The 21,265-nt window shown below is 40.6% G+C and overlaps 1 protein-coding gene across 7 annotated transcripts in view; it reads right to left on the bottom strand.

The window, feature by feature from the left end:
• Positions 1 to 20,498, bottom strand: part of zbbx (zinc finger, B-box domain containing) — a 97,661-nt gene extending 77,163 nt beyond the window's left edge. For 5 of the 7 annotated variants that reach the window (XM_070543473.1, XM_070543471.1, XM_070543474.1 and 2 more), the window contains exons 1-6: positions 20,355 to 20,498; positions 19,230 to 19,369; positions 18,674 to 18,787; positions 6,974 to 7,061; positions 3,996 to 4,047; positions 3,583 to 3,713 (exon numbers count right to left, since the gene is read on the bottom strand). In XM_070543473.1, the coding sequence (XP_070399574.1) occupies positions 3,583 to 3,713; positions 3,996 to 4,047; positions 6,974 to 7,061; positions 18,674 to 18,787; positions 19,230 to 19,294 (450 nt within the window). In that variant the 5' untranslated portion in view covers positions 19,295 to 19,369; positions 20,355 to 20,498. The remainder of the gene's footprint in view (positions 1 to 3,582; positions 3,714 to 3,995; positions 4,048 to 6,973; positions 7,062 to 18,673; positions 18,788 to 19,229; positions 19,370 to 20,354) is intronic. The other 2 variants (XM_054742778.2, XM_070543472.1) reach the window with 2 other exon arrangements.
• Between the last annotated feature and the right edge of the window lie 767 nt (positions 20,499 to 21,265).

Here is a 21,265-nt window from a genome sequence, read left to right as displayed (position 1 = left end):
GAGGTGGCTCGGGCATCTGGTCAGGGTGCCTCCTGGAAGCCTGCCTGGTGAGGTTTTCCAGGCACGTCCAACCGGGAGGAAATCTAGGACACCTCTCAGCTGGCTAGGAAGTGCCTTGGAATTTCTTCATAGGAGCTGGACCAGGTGGCTGGAGAGAGGGAAGTCTGGGCCTGCTTAGGCTGTTGCCCCCACAACCCAACCCAGGATAAGTGGAGGAGAATGGATGGATGGATGGATGGATGGATGGATAATGACTTAAAATTTGTATTCAAGGGCCATGAACATTACTGTAACTATACTGGGAAAATCTCTACAATCAGACTGAAACAAATATTTTCATTTCCCCTTTAAGTTCTTTATGATTTCTGTAAATAGCATCTCCTGCACAAGTAATAATTAATGCATCCGTAGTGTCAGTGTATCAGCTGGTGTGTTTGAGTGCATGTGCACGCACATCGACAGCTCTGACATAGTACTTTGATAGAATCCCATAAAACACAGCCTCATTTCCCCGCTCAGGTCTGGAGATAAATTACAGCCACTCCCCTGAGACAAGGCATCCCTATCAGGCAGCCAGCGGCATGCAATGTAGAAAGTGATGAGGTGCTTCTTTGTTTTATAAGAGTTTGAAGACATTGTGCAGCATGCATGTTTGTATGTAAGTAACAATTATGTCTACGTTTCAACTAGAACCAATCCAAACCCTGTATGTGATTGTGAGTTTGTCCTCGTTTGCATGTTTAAGTGTAGCTTCTGACATCGTTCCTTGTACCGTGCTGTTCGGTACAAGGACGGTCTAATAGGTCTGTGTGTGGCTGCATTGTGTGTAGTTGTTCCTGCACTTAGCTTATGGGCTTGCATAGATGACTGTAAGTGCTGACATTAGCTTCATCACTATAGAAAACTGGAGGCGCCAGGCTTTTCAATAGACAGTTCAGTGTCATCATCATCAAACGCACGTTCAAACAAAATACCATATCTGATTTAAATGCATCACTCTTACATCCATTATTTGCGTTTTCTGTCTTGCAGTGTCTTGGAAACACTGGCTAGCCAATGCTGAAGTCTGCTGGATTCATAATAAAATGACCAGTCATCGAGTATACATTACTCAGCTCCGACACACTCAGACCCCCCCCCATTCACACATACATTTGCAGGCTGGGATCCCTGCTTTTGAGTTGCAGAATGACAAGAAAAAATAAACAATAGTGCCCTCAGGGGTCCCAGATATTGACGAACGGATCCCACTAAACAGTCATCAGCATAAACCCAACCCTAGATACATCATCAGATAGGACAGTTAAGGCACAGCAACCCACAGAGTGAAGAAAAACAGGTAAACATGGCAGAAGGGTTGTAAAATGGAAGACAGCTTTACTTGTATAAAAGATGTGAGAAGAAAGAGGAGAAAGTAAATAAGGCCTGACTCAGAGAAAGATTAGAAAGAAGTTCTGAACTACCGGTCATTTCATGACACGGAGAGGCAACAGTCGATGCAAAGTAGAAACAAAGAACAGAAATAAATCAGGAAACACAGCAGAACTGGGAACAGTATGGCTCAACTCAAATCAGCAGATAAACAAATGGAGGGAGAGAGTGAGATTGAAATAGAGAGAATGAGGAAGAGCAGGAGAGCAAATGTAATTCAGGATTTTGATTCTGAATGCAGCTCAAGTTAATTAACACCTGGCTTTTTTAACCAAATGTAAATGTTTGTGTGTTTGCTGCAATCAGCAATCAGATTAGGGTCAATTTGCATAAACCTTTTTTCCAAGCTGGGTCCATAAAGAAATGGCTAAATGACAGGATGGTCTGTGGCCTCTGATTATCTAAAATGCTGCTTTGCCTCCTTGGGTACCTTAAATAACACCCGTCTCTGGCAGGGACGAAATTTTGATTTCAGAAGTGGGGGGGACACAGCAGGCTTGTGCGGATTTGGGGTGGGGGGTGTTATGTAAATACCCCTTGACACGTCACGTGCCCATCTCAATAATTTTTCCATCCTCATATATATATATATATATATATATATATATATATATATATATATATATATATATATATATATATATATATCAAAGTTAAAAAATGTACAACTCTATTATTATTTTTATTTATTATCATTATTGAAGTGCAGTTTTGGCTGTTGACAATGGATAGGCCATTGTATTTATTGTTTTGGGTCTTTTTTATTGTTTTTGGTGCAACATTTTCTAACAGGGAGTGAGATTCCTTTTTTATTCAATTTTTGTTTGTTATTTTTATTCATTTAGAAGTTCTGGTTCTGGACATTTCAATGTTAAATGAAGGTTTATTTGTTGCATTTTAAAGGGTGTACTTGCATTATTATGATATATTAACATTATATTAGTGGTTATTTTGGTCTAGATAATGTTGACAATATCGTTTATCATCAACAATTTGTTGGACAAAATATCGTCCAGCAAAATTTGTTACTTTCCCAGGCCTAGTCAAAAGTATAAAAATGATTTATACATAAACGGTCCTCCTGAGATCTGGCCGTTTGTTCATTTGCTGTGTTAGAGGACATGCTGAACTAATGTTTTACACATGATCATCACCCTAACATTTGAGTGTATAAAAACATATTAAATATGTTTTTTCCCTTAAAAGTGTTTAAACAGTTGTTGCATTTCAACACACAAAAAATAAATGGAAAAAATAAGATAAATCTAATGAAAAGTGTACATCTTTGACATTAAGCTTAAAAAAATCTGTTGACGATGATGATACTGTTCATTTTTCAGAGCTTTTTAATGTGAACATATACATTGCAATAGATAAGTTTACAATAAAGTTAAATGATAAAAGTTTTGAAGTTACACTTCTACTACTACTAGTAATAATAATTATGATGATAATAGTAATAATAAAACAATAATTATAATAATACGAATAAATTGTGTCTGAGGAGTCAGTTATGTGGAGGAGATGAGTTTGTAAAAGTTAGTTTTGAGTAAGTGTTTGAAGGAGGAGGTGAGTCTGAGCTTAATGCAGGTCTGTCACATGTTCCAACTTACGTTTTGACTTTGAAAGAAGTCTCTTATATCCACTTTTCGTTTTCTTGACATGTTGCCTCCTGGCTGTGCCTAACTACCAAAGACTCACAAATGAACACTTATTCAAATGTTATGTAATGGAAGCTGAGCTGAGCTCTGATATTACACAGCGTCTAGTTGACGATGTGACTCAGTACCGGTGTTCCCTAGCGGCTCCAAACTAGCAAAACAACGTGAGCACGTTCTGACTGTTTCCAACTTGAGTGACAGCAGCAACAGCCAATAATACGTTAGCAAGTATCAGCAGAGCCAATAGATTAGCTTTTGGGCGGGTCTAATAGTAAACCGGTTTCCGTTTCGGTCCTAGTGCTCAACCAAATCCATTTAATGGAGCGTAACATTGTTTTTGGACGGAAAAAAGTGCAGGGGACCAAAACTGCCTTTTGAAAAAGTGGGGGGGACATGTCCCACCCGTCCCCCCCCCAAAATTACGTCCCAGGTCTCTGGTACAGATAAGAGCTATTTGTGTTTTTCTACGTGAGTGTGTGAGTCTACTCACTAATCCAGCAGGTTCTGTTTCACACCGCTTGGTTATTTCCTTCACTTTGCTTCTTCGTGTCATCACAAAACCAACGTTAGAACCTGCAGGTGAAGGCCGTGGCTGAGGAGGAGCTAAAAGGAACAGGCAGGCTGATGATGACACATGGATAGGAAATGTTTTTAAAGTCATTGAGATTCAGATCATTTGTCTAAATGACTTCCTGTCAAGTCCAAATATAAACAGGCGTAGGACAGAGCTTTTGAAACATTCTGAATCAAAGTAACTTTTACTATTTGAGAACATTAAAAGAAATCTGTTTGCAAATTTATGTTTCCACAAATCCATACCCAACCAGGTGCAAATCTATATCTTATAAACATGTTGCAGATATCTTACACTTGACATTCATCTTGTGGCTGTAAACATCTCACCTGTCAGCGAATCGTCCTTCAGCACTCTGATCTTCATTTTACCTGCTGACAGCTGTTCAGGTGACATATAGTGAATTAGTAGCAGAGGCTTGTGTTTGCTCTGAGTCTGAGGTCTAACTGTCCTTGAACTGCTGTGCTGATATCATTTAGCTTGAATGTCTACACTGCAGCATTTTAACGTGTCCGTGAAGGAAACACGTGTCACGTCCTACATACTCATGTTTGTGCAGCTGTCAAGAAAATAACGTCTCTCTCCCCTCATTGGAGGACTTTGCCACTCCTTAGTTTTTGGGTTCAGTTTTGAATGAACGTTAAAGTCCCATTAGTCATCACACACACTGGTGAAATTCATCTCCGCATCCGACCCATCCCCCGCAGGGAGCGCTGAGCTTCAGGTGTGGCTGCACTCGGGAACTATTGGATGGTTTAACCACTCAATTCAACTCCTTAAAGCTGAGTGTCAAGCAGGGAAGCATTGGGTTCCATTTTTACAGTCTTTGGTATGACCGACCAGGATTTGAACCCCAATCTCCCTGTCCCAGGGCGGACACTCTGTCCTTATGCCACTGAGAAGGTACAGCACTGTGCTTATTGAACCAGTCAATCAAGTCATGGATATATCTGTCAAATTATCCATTTTTTCCCAACACCACAAAACGTAAGATCAGAGCAAGATGAAAAATGTGCTATGTTCCACAAAAGGTGTAAAACTGGCACTCCATTCCAGAAAAATATAAATAATAACACTTGTAGACAAACACGGTGGTGGTGGTAAGATGATCTGGAGACCAGGAGAACTAATATGTGGAACCATGAACTGTATTCTAGGGATGCACCAAAATGAAATTTCTTGGCTGCAACCGAACACAGAAAGAAATTATGTCAATAATTAGAACCGTAGCATTAGAAGGACTGTAAAATTAACACTGTAAGTGCCAAATTTACAATAAACTTTAATCTGAGCAACAACTTTTGGTGTGTTTCTACGGAAATTTTCAGAGTTCAGAGAATTTGAAAACTGCCCCTTGTCGGTGGAGGCTCCCGACTGAGGAGAGGAGACGAGAGGAGCACACAGAGGGTGAATATTATTATACAGAGAGGAGAAACTTACAATGCTGACAGGTCTGTTCATAGTTGACATAACTCTGTCTGGTAATGGCAGAATCTGGTTCTGAAGAGTAATATTCACCCTCTGATGAAGATATTCACTCGTCCACTGAGAAAGAAAGTGACGCTGCAGCTGCGTGGCAACAGAGTGTGTGTGTGCTTCATGAGGTAAACACGATATGAACATTCCAGTGATCGCAATGAGACAGCATTACTAAAAACCCTGATGGACTGTTTCGGCTGAGTTGCTCCAGTGCTTTAGGTGTTTCGGTCAAAACCAAAAATGCACTTTTGGATCATTTTCGGCCAAATTTTCGATGCATCCCTACTCTTCTCTATCAGAAAACTCTGGACCTTTGCCCTGAAAAGGGCGGTTCACTGACTGAAAAACTAATTTTTTAGTGACAGTGTCACTCTGTGTTTAACAAGCAAGCTGAACATAAAAACAGTCTCCTACACCCTGTGTTAGCTTCTGACCGAAAATAGATGGTGAAATGCTAGGATGTGAATATCCTCTCATATATATATCACACTGTGAGTTTTCATTCATGGCCTCGGCCATCTTGACTCGTGCCCGCCCTCCGGAAAGCTGTTTTTTTTTTTGTTGCAGCAATGATGCGAGAGCGCAGAGTGTCTTGGTGATAGTGGCTTTGCAACATGGCTGAATGCGTTATGTTAGCCAATCAGAAGTATGATGTGTGCATATCATTAATATTAATGAGTAATCCTGCTGTTTTCAGGCCACCACTGCACCAGCAAATTTTGCATCTGAGAACAGGAGCATCATAGCTTTGTTTTTAATGACTCATAAGGCATTGATTTATACTAGAGAACACTGCAAATGTATTGAATGAATGAGTAAAGCCTGGTTTATGCTTCTCCGTCAGCTCCGCAAGGGACAGACACGCACGGATTGATGGAAGCGTTTTGCCCTCATACTTCTCCGTCTCCTGGAGAGTGTTGCAAAGCAATTGCCCGGCAGGACCACAGAGGGCGTAGCGCTGTTCTGTGGTATCCTGTCATGTATCGGTCCAAGATAGTGTGTTTATATTGTGTTTTTGTGTATACAAGACTTTTAACACGGACATATTTGTCTCTCATTCTCCCACCACTTCATGCGCTCCCCACATCTAAACCCACGTTTCCTGTCATTTCCGTCCTCAAATAAAACGCTTGCGGTGCATCTTTTCACTCCTCCAGTCACGGGAGAATGAAACGTTCATATTTTTTGAGTTTCTTCGCGAGGAATTCTTCAAGCTTCTCCGTGTCTGCCGCTAGTTATCCTCGGCTCTCTTTGCAATGGCAGCGTCCTGACCAATCACAAGCTTGCGAAATCCGTTTCGTTCGATGGATGTTTAAAAAAGTGGGCTCGACTCCGTACGTACTGCGTGCCTGCCGGATTCCTACGCAAGGACGGATAATGGCGTTGCGTGTCTCCGCACTGACGCAGACGGAGAAGCATAAATCAGACTTAAACCACACCTTTTAACAGGCCGCTCATGGTGGAAAACCTTACAATGAGCTGAATGACTGACTGCAGTTGTTGCTAATAAGGTTGGTATATCTAATTAAATGCAGAGATAAATTTATTTTACTCAAAGGGCTCAAGTTGGTTTGGAAGCTTTCCCCCATAATCAATAAAATATAATTTACTGTGGTTGTCTTTCAGTCATCCGCCATTTAGAAGGAAGAAATCCAAAACAGAAATATTTTCACAGTACTGTAAAACAATGAACATATATGTTATATAATGAATGAAAAGAGAAATTATTAAATATTTAGCATAAATGTCATGAAGCAGACTGACAGCATCAGATCAAAATAAACACAGAACTAAAAAATCCAAACAAATCCAGAGACGATTTCTTTACCTTTTGTATTTTGCTGTCCCTGTTTCTCCCGCTGCTGTTTGGTAGAGGAACAGGTCGTCCAGATATCCACCTCAACTCTTTTGAATGTCTATAAAAGTCAAATACAGACACACAAAAACATGTTTTATTCAAAGTATGGACTCTGATATCAAACAGAAATAAAAGTCAGACAGACAATGTGTTTCAAGATGAATTAGTGGTTATTTAAACAATTAATAAAACTGAAATGTGTCTCTCGGAGGAGCAAGAGGCTTAGAGCTTGTGTAGAAATAGGAATTCTAGTAAAAACATTGTAGGAACTGGAGGAATTGTTTGTAAATTCTTCTGAGCTGATGCGACACATCAGCTACTTAGCTCATCACTGAAAATCAGAAAAGTAAACTCAAAATTAATCTCTCATTGGCTGAGCAGTTTGCAGAACTGTGTCCACTTGGCTCTGTTCCACTGACAACAGCAGCAGAGACAAACCACATCCAGTCCCAACATCACACAAGGACCTTCACCGAGTTACTTATGAGGAGGCGAAGCTTTATGCAGCTTCTTTGGGATGGGGGCATCAAAGAGCTGAAATGTAAAAACACGCAGGTGTCCAACGCATCCTGCAGTGTACAATGGAGATTTGAGTCTTTGTGGGTCCAGATGGGAACCGGAGAGGAGAGCTGAAGAGGCTGATTCCATAACTCTGATCTACACTCTCTCATCATCTTATAACAACTGAACCTTGTGAAGTAAACTCACATCTTTTAGAAGAAAGAACCAAAGGTTTCTTAACACGACCACCCAGCTTAAACATAAGATTTCTTCTGAGTTGTGTTGTAACTTTCTGCAGTCAGCTGTGATTAGACAGAAGGGTGCCAAAAGGATGTTGGATTTTTACTACCAGGGTTTCAGTTTGTAGTCACTAAAGCAGGGTTTACCTTTACCTGTGGAGTATTTTCTGTACGGTGGTCCATTTGTCGTCTTTTTCAACCAAAACAGATTCATTCTGACAATCTTGAGTTCAACCTCATTACCCACCTTAAAGGCAGTGAGCAGGGTTTCACTACCTTTACTCCTGGGGTGAGCCAAGGTGACACTGGCATCCCCCACAGCTGGAACTCTACTCGCTTTAGTATTAAGGTTTTGCTTTGAGGTAATCAAATCACTAAGTTTGTCCAAGCATTTTATAAACGCTCCACAGCGTATGTATAGCTCAGTCTCATTTCAAAAATATCCATTTCCTTCAAGGTTGTGCACATTTCCACTGAATGGTGCAGGAGGGAATGAGTTTAAAGTATATCGGATCATCCTCGGTTTCCTTATATGAAATTGTAAAAACAGAGAAACGTATGAAGCTAAATACACCACACACACGTGCACGCACGCACACACACACACACACACACACACACACACACACACACACACACACACACACACAAATAGATTCCTGAAAGTTGCAGAAAGTGAAGTTTTGTGGAGAAATCCTCATTTATAAATGGGATTCATGCTCGTGCTGCTGAATTATTTATGGCATTTATTCTATTTTGATGTCGGCTGTCTTTGAAATAAGTTTATTTGAGATTGAGCTGGCAGCCTGTCAAGGCACAGGAAGTCAGGCCCTGAATCTATATGTGTGTGTGTGTGATGGCAGGGGAAGTGAGCACCCTGTTGTTGTTGATGAGTTGGGATGACATTGAGGGTAGGCGTAAGGTAATCATCCCACCAGCATCACCTAGGCAACTGGACTGTCGCTAAAGGTGACAGTTGAGACACACCCCTGTCAGTGCAGGATGACAGGGTGTCCCTTTAGGACAATGCAACCCGGAGAGATAAGGTGTGTGTGTCTGTGTTGGTTTGTGTCTGGACTGCTTTAGCAGAGATTAAATTAACACACCCACACAGACGTGTGTAAACAGGCGCTTCAAAATGAACGCTAAAATTACTTTTAGAAGCATAAACAGAAACAATCCTGCAGTCAACAAATAAACACTTCCTTCTCCTCGCTGTGTAGAGTTCCACACTCCAAACTGCTGTGTAATTAGGACAACAAAAGCTGTCTGCCAAATATTCCCCAACACTCTTTGAAAGGATAACTGCAAACTCCTAGTGTGTGTGTGTGCGTGTGTGTGTGTGTGTGTGTGCATGTAAATATTATATATATACACACATGTATACTAATGAGTAAGATTTTAACCCCTGAAACAGGAGCGCCAGTGCTTGTTTTCCACAGAAAATTACTCACCAGACATTCTGGGCACCACAGCACATTTATTAAAACAACTGTAAATTAGACCTTAAAACCAATGTGTTTATATGTAAAATTTCATTATTATAGTTTGGTTTGGTTTCATTAAGAATACGAAGGAAACTGACTACACAAGTAGGAGAACAAACGTAGACCTATGAATAAAACAAACCACAACAGAGGTCATGTGGTAATCCACAAATATTATGAGACCAAACAAAGTGAAGGTCATGGAAACAACGTCAGCTCTGTCCTGAAGAACCAAGGATGGCCTTCTGCTGTATGGAATATGTCTGAAAGCTGAAACCGACCTCCCACACATTAGCTGTGGAGCAGTCGCTGTGTGGATGGTTGGCTGTCGACACATGACCTCCTGTGTCACAAAGAGAATGTTTAAAACAAACGCAGTCAAAGAAGAAAAATGAAGCACTCAACTTAACATCAGCCTGAAGCAAACATATTTCTTAACATTATAGAGAAACATTGTAATGAAAGGAGTACTGCTAGAATGAGACTGAGACATAAGCCCAAGCACACGCACGCACACACACACACAAGCAATGTTGATCCACTCTATGTGACATGTGGACAAAGCTAGAACTGAGTTTCCAGATAAGGGGGGAACATAAAATGCGACTATAAAAGTCTCGACACGCTTTAGTTTAGCACGAGCTATCAGGTGAACGAGACCAAACATTTGCAGTCCACATTTCCATTAAATGTGTTGTTCTCCATAAGAAACAGAAAAGAACATGTAGATGTTTGGTTAGGAGACAGCCAAGGACAAGAAGAGAGCAAGACCGCAAAGAAAACACCTTTACTGTACTTTCAGATGAGACAACAGCTAGTATCTATAAGCCTTAAGGCCAATAGACAAGAGCTACAGTGAATCTGAAGCTCAGGCAACGAACGGCTGAGAATGATATGCTATGTTTGCCCCGAGCTCCTTATTACTGCTTGAGTAACCCTCCCAAACTGATTATCCCTCACCTCCCTTCAGCAAACTGAATTTGTCTGCCTATTCCTTCGGCACATGAATGAGCGTGTGCTTGTACCTGGACTGTAAGACAAAGATGAAAAACCAATGTACTCTGGGAACGCTGCAGTGAAACAGACAGAAAGAGAGACAGAGAGAGTGAGAGAGGCAGAGTGGTGCATCACACAAGATACACAGTACAATGCAAAACCTGAGAATAAATCACAGCTTGAAGATTTACAGTACAGGCTTGTCACGGCTCCAGGCATGCTCTGCAAGGCTTCAGTAAAAGGCATTACTAATCAATCAGGGCCTGAAAATGAATGATGACGAATTTCTTCTGCAAACAAAATAGAAAATGCATCTGTGTTGATAAAAACTTTGCCGGTAACTGGATCCTTCACACTTAGCAAATCTAAGGTAACACTTTTAGATATTTACAGTCTTTTTTCTGCCTTCCCTACAGAACAGGCGATTTTTATGATTGATTGCTGCTGATTGATTGCATATATGCCTTTTTTGTTGCCATACTTATCTGCAAAAGCTACAAATGGATATGGTTACTCTCACCAGTGAGAGCCATGAAATGGAAGAGAATTTCCTTTCTTTTTCATCTTTGTATTATTATGTTTAATATTTAGAATTCTTGTTTGAGTTTCCTGTAACACTGTTGGATTATGTTATTCTGAGTAAAACTTTTTTGTTTTAAGGTGGGGTTTTCCCCCCGTCTAGCAGCCCCCTGCTGTAAACCTGATGTTTGGTCTTCCATATAAACAAGAAGCTTGTTATAAGTTATGAGTTCACAGCTGGTGTTGAGGAGTCAGAAAATATGACCGTGGGAAATCAGATACATCACTGAGGCTTCTTTTGGAGGGTTTATCTTTAAAATGTTTGCATGTAGCGTAATTTCTGGATTATAGAGCGCACCTCAATTTAAGCCGCACCAAAAAAAAACAAAAGGTTTTCTACACACACACACACACACCACACTCAAATACAAGCCGCGGCGCAGCAGCCACATGCAGGTCTCTGGCGCACAGCGCATGTATGGCCATGACATAAGATAGTTAGACACAAAGACGCTACACAGAGGTTTTTTGTTGTTGTTTTAATTCAACAAAATGAATTTTAAACACGGGTGAATGTGCCTGCAAGTTTAGAAAAGAAAACAGCACTGATATTTCTGGATAGTTATAAAATAAAAACAGAACTGACACGTTATTACCGGTAATTTGCATGCATGTTTAGAAGAAAAGAACAGCGCTGACACAGCATTAATAAGCCCTGGATGATTAGAAAATAAAAACTGCACACAAAACATGCCTGGTTAGTAAATAAAACACTTGCCTACCAGAAAAAGTCATTCGCTCTCATCTTCCTCTTGCGCACTAAAGCCATTAAAGTCCTCTTCTTCAGTGTCGGGAGTTGAACAGCCTCAGAAGAGCTTCGTCACATACCTTTTCTGTGGCGATGTCAGTGTCGCTGTCCGTGCTGCTGTCATCATCCCCGGGTGAAGCTGGCTTGAATGAGTTCTTCCCGCTGCCGTCTCCAGCGTCGAACCATGGATTCGTTCATGCCAAGCTTACGTGCAGCAGCACTGTTTCCCTCCTTTACTGCCAGATCGATGGCCTTCAACTTAAATGCGGCATCATATGAACTCATACGTGTAGTTTCCATGATGAGGGGGAATGGATTTGAAAAAAGATTCTTCATTGTGCCGGCTGCTTGCATGTGCTAAATTAAAATGAGCACTTTCTTCAATTTCCACTTCTGACTTCCATCTGTTTCACTTTCTGCTAAAGCGCCCCCTGCAGGTGAAGGAAAATCTTCAGTAAAGCTGCATCTCATTATAAGCCGCATGGTTCAAAGTGTGGGAAAAAAGTGGTGGCTTATAGTCCGGAAAATACAGTATATTTTCCAAACCTTATATATTATTGAATGAGATAGCGGTGGAAAATCCTCCATAACAATCACTCCTATCATATTTTTTTCATTTGAAGCAGCCCTCCCCCTGGACAAAAACAGACCACAGAAGAATGACTTTAAACTCTCTAGACACCAATCTGATGGTTCCACACAGAAACTTTACTAAACAAGTTGTTAGCCTCACAGGTGTTGACTTGAGTCACAAGACTTGGACTCGAATCAGACACAAATTATTAAATTTGTGAAATTGGACTTAACTTAAAAAAATTCATAGACTTGAACTTTTATAATAATAATAATAATAATAGTACATTTTATTTATAATGTGCATTACATTACAGAAGTAATCTCAAAGTGCTACACCAAAGACTCGGGACTTGGCTTTGACTTGAACCTGTTTACTTGAAATAACTTGATATTTGACCCAATATTTTGTTTCAGTTTGGTACAGACAAGGAAACATGAGGCAGAAGTGTCAGGAGGAAGGAGGGGGCCCCTTCAGGGAGCGCTGTCAAAAGACAACTTTTCACTGCTGTTGTGGTTCTGACTTCACAGTTTGTCCAACCTCTGCGGCCCCCGGTGACCTGAGAAATTCCAGCAATTGCCTGCTCTGCCTGTCAGCAAGCAGCACCTCTGTCTATGACATGACATTGCATGACAACATGTAATTGCAAAGTTGTTTTAAGAAATTACTCTAAACAACTTGAAATTTTAAATTTCAGATTTGTAACTTGACTTGAAACCTGCTTGTGTTGACTTGAGACCTGACTCAAGACTTGAGGATAATGACTTAAGGCTTGCAAAAAATAAGTGGAACAGAATTCCATCACGCACACATTTTAGCCAGGTAGCCATATCTGAGCTAAATAAAAAAATGCAGACAGAAAGTTGAACTGAAAACAGTGACCTGTGGTCAAGCCACACAAAGGAGCCATACCAGAGTCTGACAGTACATTACACTGATGAAGACTTAAATCTCAGAGCTTGTTGCTCATTCAATCAATTTCCCTCTGGGATTAATAAAGTATTTTTGAATTGAATTGAATTGAATGGAATGTATCCTACTTCCTGGATGACCACACAGGAAAAAATTGCAGCTGGCCTAAGAAAGGGGCTTGTCAGCTTGGATCTATAGGAAGAAAACCTGAATTGCATAACAACGATCAACGTATGGTATCAGATATGGTGATGGCAGCACAGCAGTGACTTCCGTAGATAAATGAACCCGTTTATATTCAGTCATTCTTCATTTGCCTTTATCTTAACTATAATCTAGCTCATAAGAATTGTTTATGCATAATACATTTGATATTGTTCAAAGTAATACATTGGTTGTTTTTTGCTTGCATTAGTTGAAAAGTATGAGAAAAGCCCCTTGAGAAAATAATTACAAATTAAATCGCAATTGAAATATTGAAGAAAAAATGTGCAATTAGATTGTTTTCTAAAATCGTTCTGCCCTGCTCTGTATAAGAAGGGCCGAAGCCACTCCCACCTCCTGAGGAGGCTGAGGTACTACGGAGTTAATTCTCATCTGATAAAAAATGACTATATTGTCGGGTGTTATGCACTCTGCTGTGGTCTGTTGGGGTGCGGACAGCTCTGACCAAGACAGACAGAGACTGAACAAGCTAGTTAAAAAGCAAGGTTGATTCTGGACTGCCCTCTGGATTCTGTTGAGGAGATGTGTGAAAGGAAGATGCTGGTGAAGATGACCTCCATCTTGGAAAACCCCTCCCCCCACTGCATTCCACTGTGAAGTAGGGGTTGTATGAACTAGTCGACTAGTCGACTAGTCGACTTCACGGCTCTGTAGTGACTTTTTATGCCTGTCATCAACTAGTCGCTGTCACGTGATAATGACTGACAAGATGCAGTCCTCCAGCAGGTGATGAGCCCCTGCGTCGGGAGGCGGAGGCGACGCGCTGTGCCAGAGCGTCGGTACTGACACCGGCGGTAAAACAGACATTTAACCAAACTGTGACCTTTTCCCTCTTGCAATTTTACCTTCCCCTCACCCCCATCCTAATCTTAACCGGTTTGTGCATGCAAAGCTCTGATCGTTGACGCGCTGCGTCCTGAGCACCGCCAAATCAGGTGTCACCACCTCAAAAACAAATTAAACACGCAATCATTCATGTCGGCTCATTTCCTTTCATGTTTTATGTCTGTTATTTGTGCCTGATGCGTTTCGCTGCTGCGGAGCGAGGCTCTTCACCTGTTTTGTTCTCCGGTGACGCACCCCTAAAATTCCACTATCTCCGCTCCGCTCCACTCCGGCACGAACTCCGCAGCAAAAATGGTCCCGTAGTCGGCCAGCGAGCAGCGGCACTCCGCTGTTTTTGCGGTCGGTAGATCTTTTAGAACTGCAGTTCAAAGGTAACTCATAAGGTGAATATATATGAAGCCAGGTAGCAGTTTCTCTTTAGGATTGAGAAGAGATGCAGGAAGATAATAAACAGACAGGACAGAAAAATAGTCAAATAAAAACAAGTTTGTTTTTGTACCTGGTGGTTGCAACAAACAGACACCATTGAAGGTAATCAGAAGTGAGGAACAGAAAATGAAATAATTATTTTAATGTTTAGAGCAGCAGGAACTCTGAGAGGCTGCAGGCGCATCAGTGAGTTTGCGGCCGGTGCGCAGGGGGAGGGGGGAGAGGGCTGAAGTAGGATGCAGAAACTACCGTTGTTAAAAGAAATGTGTTTAACTTAGAAAATGTGGATGCAATTTTAATTGTCAAAAACTCCAGCAAACCTACCGACCCCCCCCCCCCCACCCCCACCACCCACCCACCCCGCCCGCTGCTTCAGGTGTATGACGTCATCAACGACTAGTCGAAGTTGGCTCGATTTTCATTACTTGACTGTCGACTTTAAAAAAAAATTAAGTCATGCAACCCCTACTGTGAAGGCCATGGACAGCTACTTCAGTGGCAGACTGAGACATCCAAGATGTAAAACAGAACGCTACCATAGGTCATTCATCCCCTCTGCTGTCTGACACCTCAGTTTAACTGGTACTGGCATTATCCTGGTACACAATAACATCAGTGCGTTTCATTCAGCATGTGCTCAGTATACAAGTGGAATGTCCACCAGGGCCACAGTTAGAGGAGACTGTAAGGTGCCTTACAGGTGCATTGCTTTTGGAAAGACCACACTATTCGTTAATGTGACTAAATACTGGAATGGTCTACCACTCAGCAAAAGAGACTTACAATCATACAGTCGTCATGTCCTCTCCATGTCCTCCCTGTCCCTGCCATACCCCTCAGTCTTCACTCGGGCTTCTCACTCCATGTCCTATTCCCCAGCCACTTAGCATTATTTTATTTCTCTTTAGTTGACCCCTTATCCTTGTTTGGCTTTAGTATTGTCAAGTCCCTGTTTAGTATCTTTTTGTAATAGTGACCTTTGACCCCATGTTTCCTTAGCAGTTGTTTTCTTATAGTTGTTTATTCTTCCTCAGTTAACTTCTGTATATATTTAGCCCCATTATTCTTTTTCACTTTCTTCCCAGCATCCGTTTTCTCCCTGTGTTTAATTTCATTTCCCAGTAATTTCTCTTCTTGCCCAAGTCTTCATTTTCCCTACCTTTACTCCCTTTGCTTTTTGTTGTTTTGTTCTGTTAAGATTATTATCGTCGTTTACTTCATTCAGTCTTTCAGTTCTAGCTTCATCTTAGTTTACGGTGTTCTGTTTTATCCAGTTCAGTTTGTCTGTGTCCGGTCATTATTGTAATCTGTTATCATGACACCTGTTCTGTCTCCACTCACCTCCTACGTATATTTAAGCCCAGCTCTGCCCATTGCTCTTTGTTGCTTCCTTGTGTTTATGTTTGTTTGCATCCCTGCGTTTGTTTTGGCTCTTCATGCTTTTGTCATCATGTTCCTGCTCCAGACTACAGCTTCAAATAAAACAGTTTTACTTTTTGAACCATACCTGGCTGCCTCTGGATTCACCTGCACTTTGGGTCCTATAAAACCTCCAATTCCATGACAATGGTTCCTTCAAAATCCAACTTAAACACTGGCTGAATGAAAACCAAACTGTTTCCATCAGTAGTTTGTGCTCACAGTGACGTGTTGTGTGTTTTCTTTCTGTTTTTCAGAGATTCCTAGTTTTAAAATATAATACATTGCTTTCTTCTATTGCTTTTATCTCCTGCCTAGGGACTACAGATGTAAATAAGCTACTGGTGCTACAATCTGGCATATTTACTGATACAAGTTGTTGTTGAAAGTCATTAATATGTACTGTTCCTATAAAATCAACATATAAATAAAAATTAAGTATGTGCAATTTCAGATGTACATTAGTATGTCTGTGTCCCTTATGCTGCATATGTTTTCTTTTTATTTGTTACAATCAAAGCTTACTACCTTTTAGGGGCTGCATGACTTCATTTTTTTTAAGTCGACAGTCAAGTAATGAAAATCGAGTCGACTTTGTCTAGTTGTTGATGACATCATTATCTGAAGCGGGTTGGTTCGCTGAAGTTTTTGACAATTAAAATTGCGCCCACATTTTCAAAGTTAAACACATTTCTTTTAACAACGGTAGTTTCTGCTTCGGCCCTCTCCCCCCTCCCCCTGCGCAGCGGCCGCAAACTCACTGATGCGCCTGCAGCCTCTCAGAGTTCCTGCTGCTCTAAACATTAAAATAATTATTTCATTTTCTGTTCCTCACTTCTGATTACCTTCAATGGTGTCTGTTTGTTGCTACCACCAGGTACAAAAACTAACTTGTTTTTATTTTACTATTTTTCTGTCCTGCCTGTTTATTATCTTCCTGCATCTCCTCGCAATCCTAAAGAAAAGCTACTACCAGGCTTCATATATATTCACCTTATGAGTTACCTTTGAACTGCAGTTCTAAAAGATCTACCGGCCGCAAAAACAGCGGAGTGCGCGCCGGCCGCACCTGTGAGGTGAAATCACGAGAGGACAAAACAGGTGATGCGCCCCGCTCCACAGCAGCGAAACACATCAGGTACAAATAAAAGACAGAAAACATAAAAGGAAATGAGCCGACATGAACGATCACGGGTTAAATTAGTTTTTGAGGTGGCGACACCTAATTTGATAATGTTACTGTGGCCGTGCTCAGGACACAGATGTCTGGAGCGTGTCAACGATCAGAGCTTTGCATGTGCAAGCTGGTTAAGGTTGGGATGTGGGTGAGGGGAAGGTTAAATTGCAAGAGGGTAAACATCACAATTCGGTCAAATGTCCGTTTTACCGCAGGCGTCATACTGACGCTCTGGCACAGCGCGTCACCTCCCGACGCACAGGGGCTTGTCACCTGCTGTCGGTTCTGAGGACTGCATCTTGTCGGTCATTATCACGTGACAGCAACTAGTCATAAAAGTCACTACAGAGCAGTGAAGTCGACTAGTCGACTAGTTGATACAACCCCTACTACCTTTGTGTATTTACCTGTACTTTGGTTATTTTTCCTTCTTCCTTTTCTCTAAGTATCCATGCTGCTGTAATGCCGTAACATGTCAAATGTGCTCTGTTTTTTTTTTCAGACTCTTTGTGACACCTCAAAAGGCTATTTAGCCAACCCACTATCCAAATAAAAGCAGCATTGCTTTAAATAGCTTTTTTTTTGATGAAAAATAAACTTTTTTCTCATTTAACTGTGGGAAATGTTGGCATTTTACTAACTGTGATCAAAAGTGAAACAAATATTATACAAATAATGTGTTTTCATTGTTATTTTGTTACTTAAAGGACAATTTAGACTTTTTTTAATGTCAGGTCGTTAAACATAGAAACAAGCAGTGCTTCTTGCAATGAGACAACGGTGATGGTTCTGTTCCAAATGGCATCCTTGTCCTCCCATACAGACTTTCAGCTGTACTTGCCAAGAACATACAGTACTTGTCAAGTACACGAGAATGTACTAGCATCCTTGGGTACTGAGAAACAGCCACAGTTATAACCCCACACCATCCCATAGGCTCCTCCTCCATCAGAGGTTAAAGAAAGGTAGGATGTCCCAACTTTTTGTATGACAATAATTAACGTCAATCAGATCATTTGCCTGTGAAAGGAAACACTACAGCAGCAAAACGGTTCCCCGTCAAAGAGTGGGAGGACTATTATAATCAGTACACACAAACATGTCAGTCCTATTAGCTTGGAAGGATATATGACAGAAAGTGAATCAAAGAGAACATGAAGGTTGACTTGAAATCAAACATGACCATGCATTTACACTATAACCCAAGTTTGTTGTAGCTAGAGGAGATCCGTCCCTAAATCTTAGTTTCCTACAACAAAAGCTTTTCCTCCGGAAAGCCACTTTGAGTTCCAGCCAAACTGACCCTCTTTTTTGTCTTGATCTTCAAGGCATGGTCTGTATCGAAGGCCTGAGCTTAAACTTGATGCAGAAATATGAACCTCTCATTCCCTCTGTGCTTTTCTGCATCAATCGGGCACATTACTACTACAACTTTCCCTTACTGTCTGCTCTGCTGCCTTACTTAAAACTTGCACTAACTCGCTTCTCTCCACCTTTCTCTGCTCACTGTGCTTTCCTTCAAGGACTGTAACACTCACCTTCTCTCCTCCTTCTCTTTACTCATGTTGTCTCTCAGCTGTAGCAGCTTGTCTTCCATTTCCTTGCTCTCACTGGCGAGAGTAACCGTGTCCATTTGCAGCTTTTGCAGGTTTCTACGGCAACAAAAAATGCATAAATGCAATCAATCGACAGCAATCAATCATAAAAATCACCTGTTCCATCAGTATGGAGGGTCAGATTTTCATCTATGCATGTTTAGATCTGGATTATTAAGCCAGGAATCAACTGAAATATTCTAAAGGGAATTTTTTAATTAATATTGGAACAGAATGAAAATTTTTGAATTAATAACAAGTAGAAAACATATTTTGATTAATAGATCGACCTTTTAAATGATTTTGAGGAGGATCATGCACCGACAATTGCTGAATCCAGCTCATCGGCATTAGCTTTGAAAGCCCATTTTATAAAACAGCCTTCTCTAGATAAAAATTGAATGGCTACAGATGAGAGGTAGATGAGTTGCAAGGCAGTCAAGGAATGCAAATGGGCTACCACCAAATACCTTAAATCACATTATTGATCTTATCTTACCTGGCATTGGGCTTGACAGATCTGGCCTTGCTGTTAGGAAGCACCACAAAATCATTTAAATTCATACTTCTCTTTTCCTGTAATTGGGTAGTTCTCCTGTGTGTTTCGCTGTGCTTTACAGAAAAAGGGGGGCTCTCCTGCTGTAAAAAAAAGAAAAAGACAGTGATGCCATAAAACCGGTGATCATGCACAGCTCAGAGTAAATCACAGGGTGAACAGTGCTGGAGCAAAATGAGAAAATTGCTGAAGAGCATTAGATGAAGAGAGTAAAGGTAAGGTTAATAAATTACCCATATATTTAAAATGTAATTGACTGATGTATATGAATTATGAATGGTTCAAATATTAATAATCAATTTAAAAATATAAACTTTGAGCTTTTTAGAAGCAAGGTAGATGACCCTGCAGGTAACTGGTGGGGGAAAAAGTTTATTGCAAAAACTCATCAGAAGCCAAAGAGCCTGATCTCTGAACTCCTCAGTCAGACTGTGTGTTCATGGGAGTTATATGCCCCAATAAACCAGTGCTCCACCTTTTAATCCCACAGGATTCAGTCAGCTGATCTGTCTCAGAGCCAATCACCAAAGGTCATGTGGTCAAAACCCTGAGGTTCAAACACCCTGACAGGGTGGTTTTAATGCTATGGTTAAATATGACTCCCTGTAAAAATGTCAATAAAATATGTAGAACTTCCCTGGGTGAAGCTGAGAATATTCAGGTAATTTGCAACCAATAAACTTCATCATAAACATGTCTTCCATCTTTATATATATATATATATATATATATATATATATATATATATATATATATATATATATATATATATATATATATGTGTGTGTGTGTGTGTGTGTGTGTGTGTGTGTGTGTGTGTGTGTGTGTGTGTGTGTGTGTGTGTGTGTGTGTGTATATATATATATATATATACTTACTAAACATTTAAGAAAAATACTTGAAGACACATTTACGATCCCAGCAGGTTAACAAATACAGACCATGTTGTAATAATCTGTCATGTAGCCGTAAAGCACACAGCCTGGGTTAATTAATGTCATTTATAACCAGCGGAGTTATCGTTTGGTTATGCTGGAAATGGTTAAACTCACCAACGTAGCTACTCACCGTAAAAATGGGCCCTAGATTCACAACGAACGTTAATATAAACGTAGTTTAATGGTTCGTTCACTTGTTTTTCCAGTTTTTTTCCAGGGTCCAGTATTTAGCGTTTTCTCCGAACCCAGTGCTCAAACCGCTTCTGTTGGGAATGTCGTCACTATGGCAACCGCTCGTGCGACAGGGCGGCCCTGCCGTGAATATCGTCCCAGGAAGGGCATTTAAATCTGTTTTTATCCTAAAGTTAAACAACCTGAAAGGTCCCGTAACGACTAATGTTTCATGAAACTGTATATCTAACTAAAATAACGAGACTCGTAGTTATTTTTTTATTGATATAAACAGGCAAGGATTTGGGCTTTCCTGGGCACGCTAGGACCTTGCGGGTTATTTCACAGCACGGTGACTTTATTCAGCACAACATCAAAAGTAACATTCGCGTGGTAACGCCTGCTTGCGTGCCGTAGGTCCTAATAAACCTTTCCCCGTGATTATTTGTTGACTAATCCTCAACTTTAAACAGATTATTACAGCATGACTATCTTTGTCAGACGAATAAACATTAAATTCAAAAGCATTAATTCCGTTATTGCGTAAATAATCACGGGTAGTGGGAATTCTCTCTAATTGATGCATCCTCGCAGCATCAAGATAAATTTAATAGCACTGATTAAAGCTTTGAACCACAGTTATTATTAATTTTTTATTTCTTTCAGCTTGCTTTGGAGTTGTCTTTAGTCATTGGAGATGAAGTTCTCCAGATATTTTATGTTGACAAGCTTTAAAGATCAGAAGCTGAATAATTTCCCATTAGCCCCATGCAAATTTGCAGGAATTAATTTGATACAGCCAAAGTAAAATAATAAATAAATCATACAGGCCTGTGTGCGTGTGTGTCCACAAGAGGGTTTAGTGTTTGT

Source organism: Nothobranchius furzeri, chromosome 13 (genome assembly GCF_043380555.1).
Source record: "Nothobranchius furzeri strain GRZ-AD chromosome 13, NfurGRZ-RIMD1, whole genome shotgun sequence".
Taxonomy (NCBI): domain Eukaryota; kingdom Metazoa; phylum Chordata; class Actinopteri; order Cyprinodontiformes; family Nothobranchiidae; genus Nothobranchius; species Nothobranchius furzeri.
This window is presented reverse-complemented; position numbering and strand designations above follow the sequence as displayed.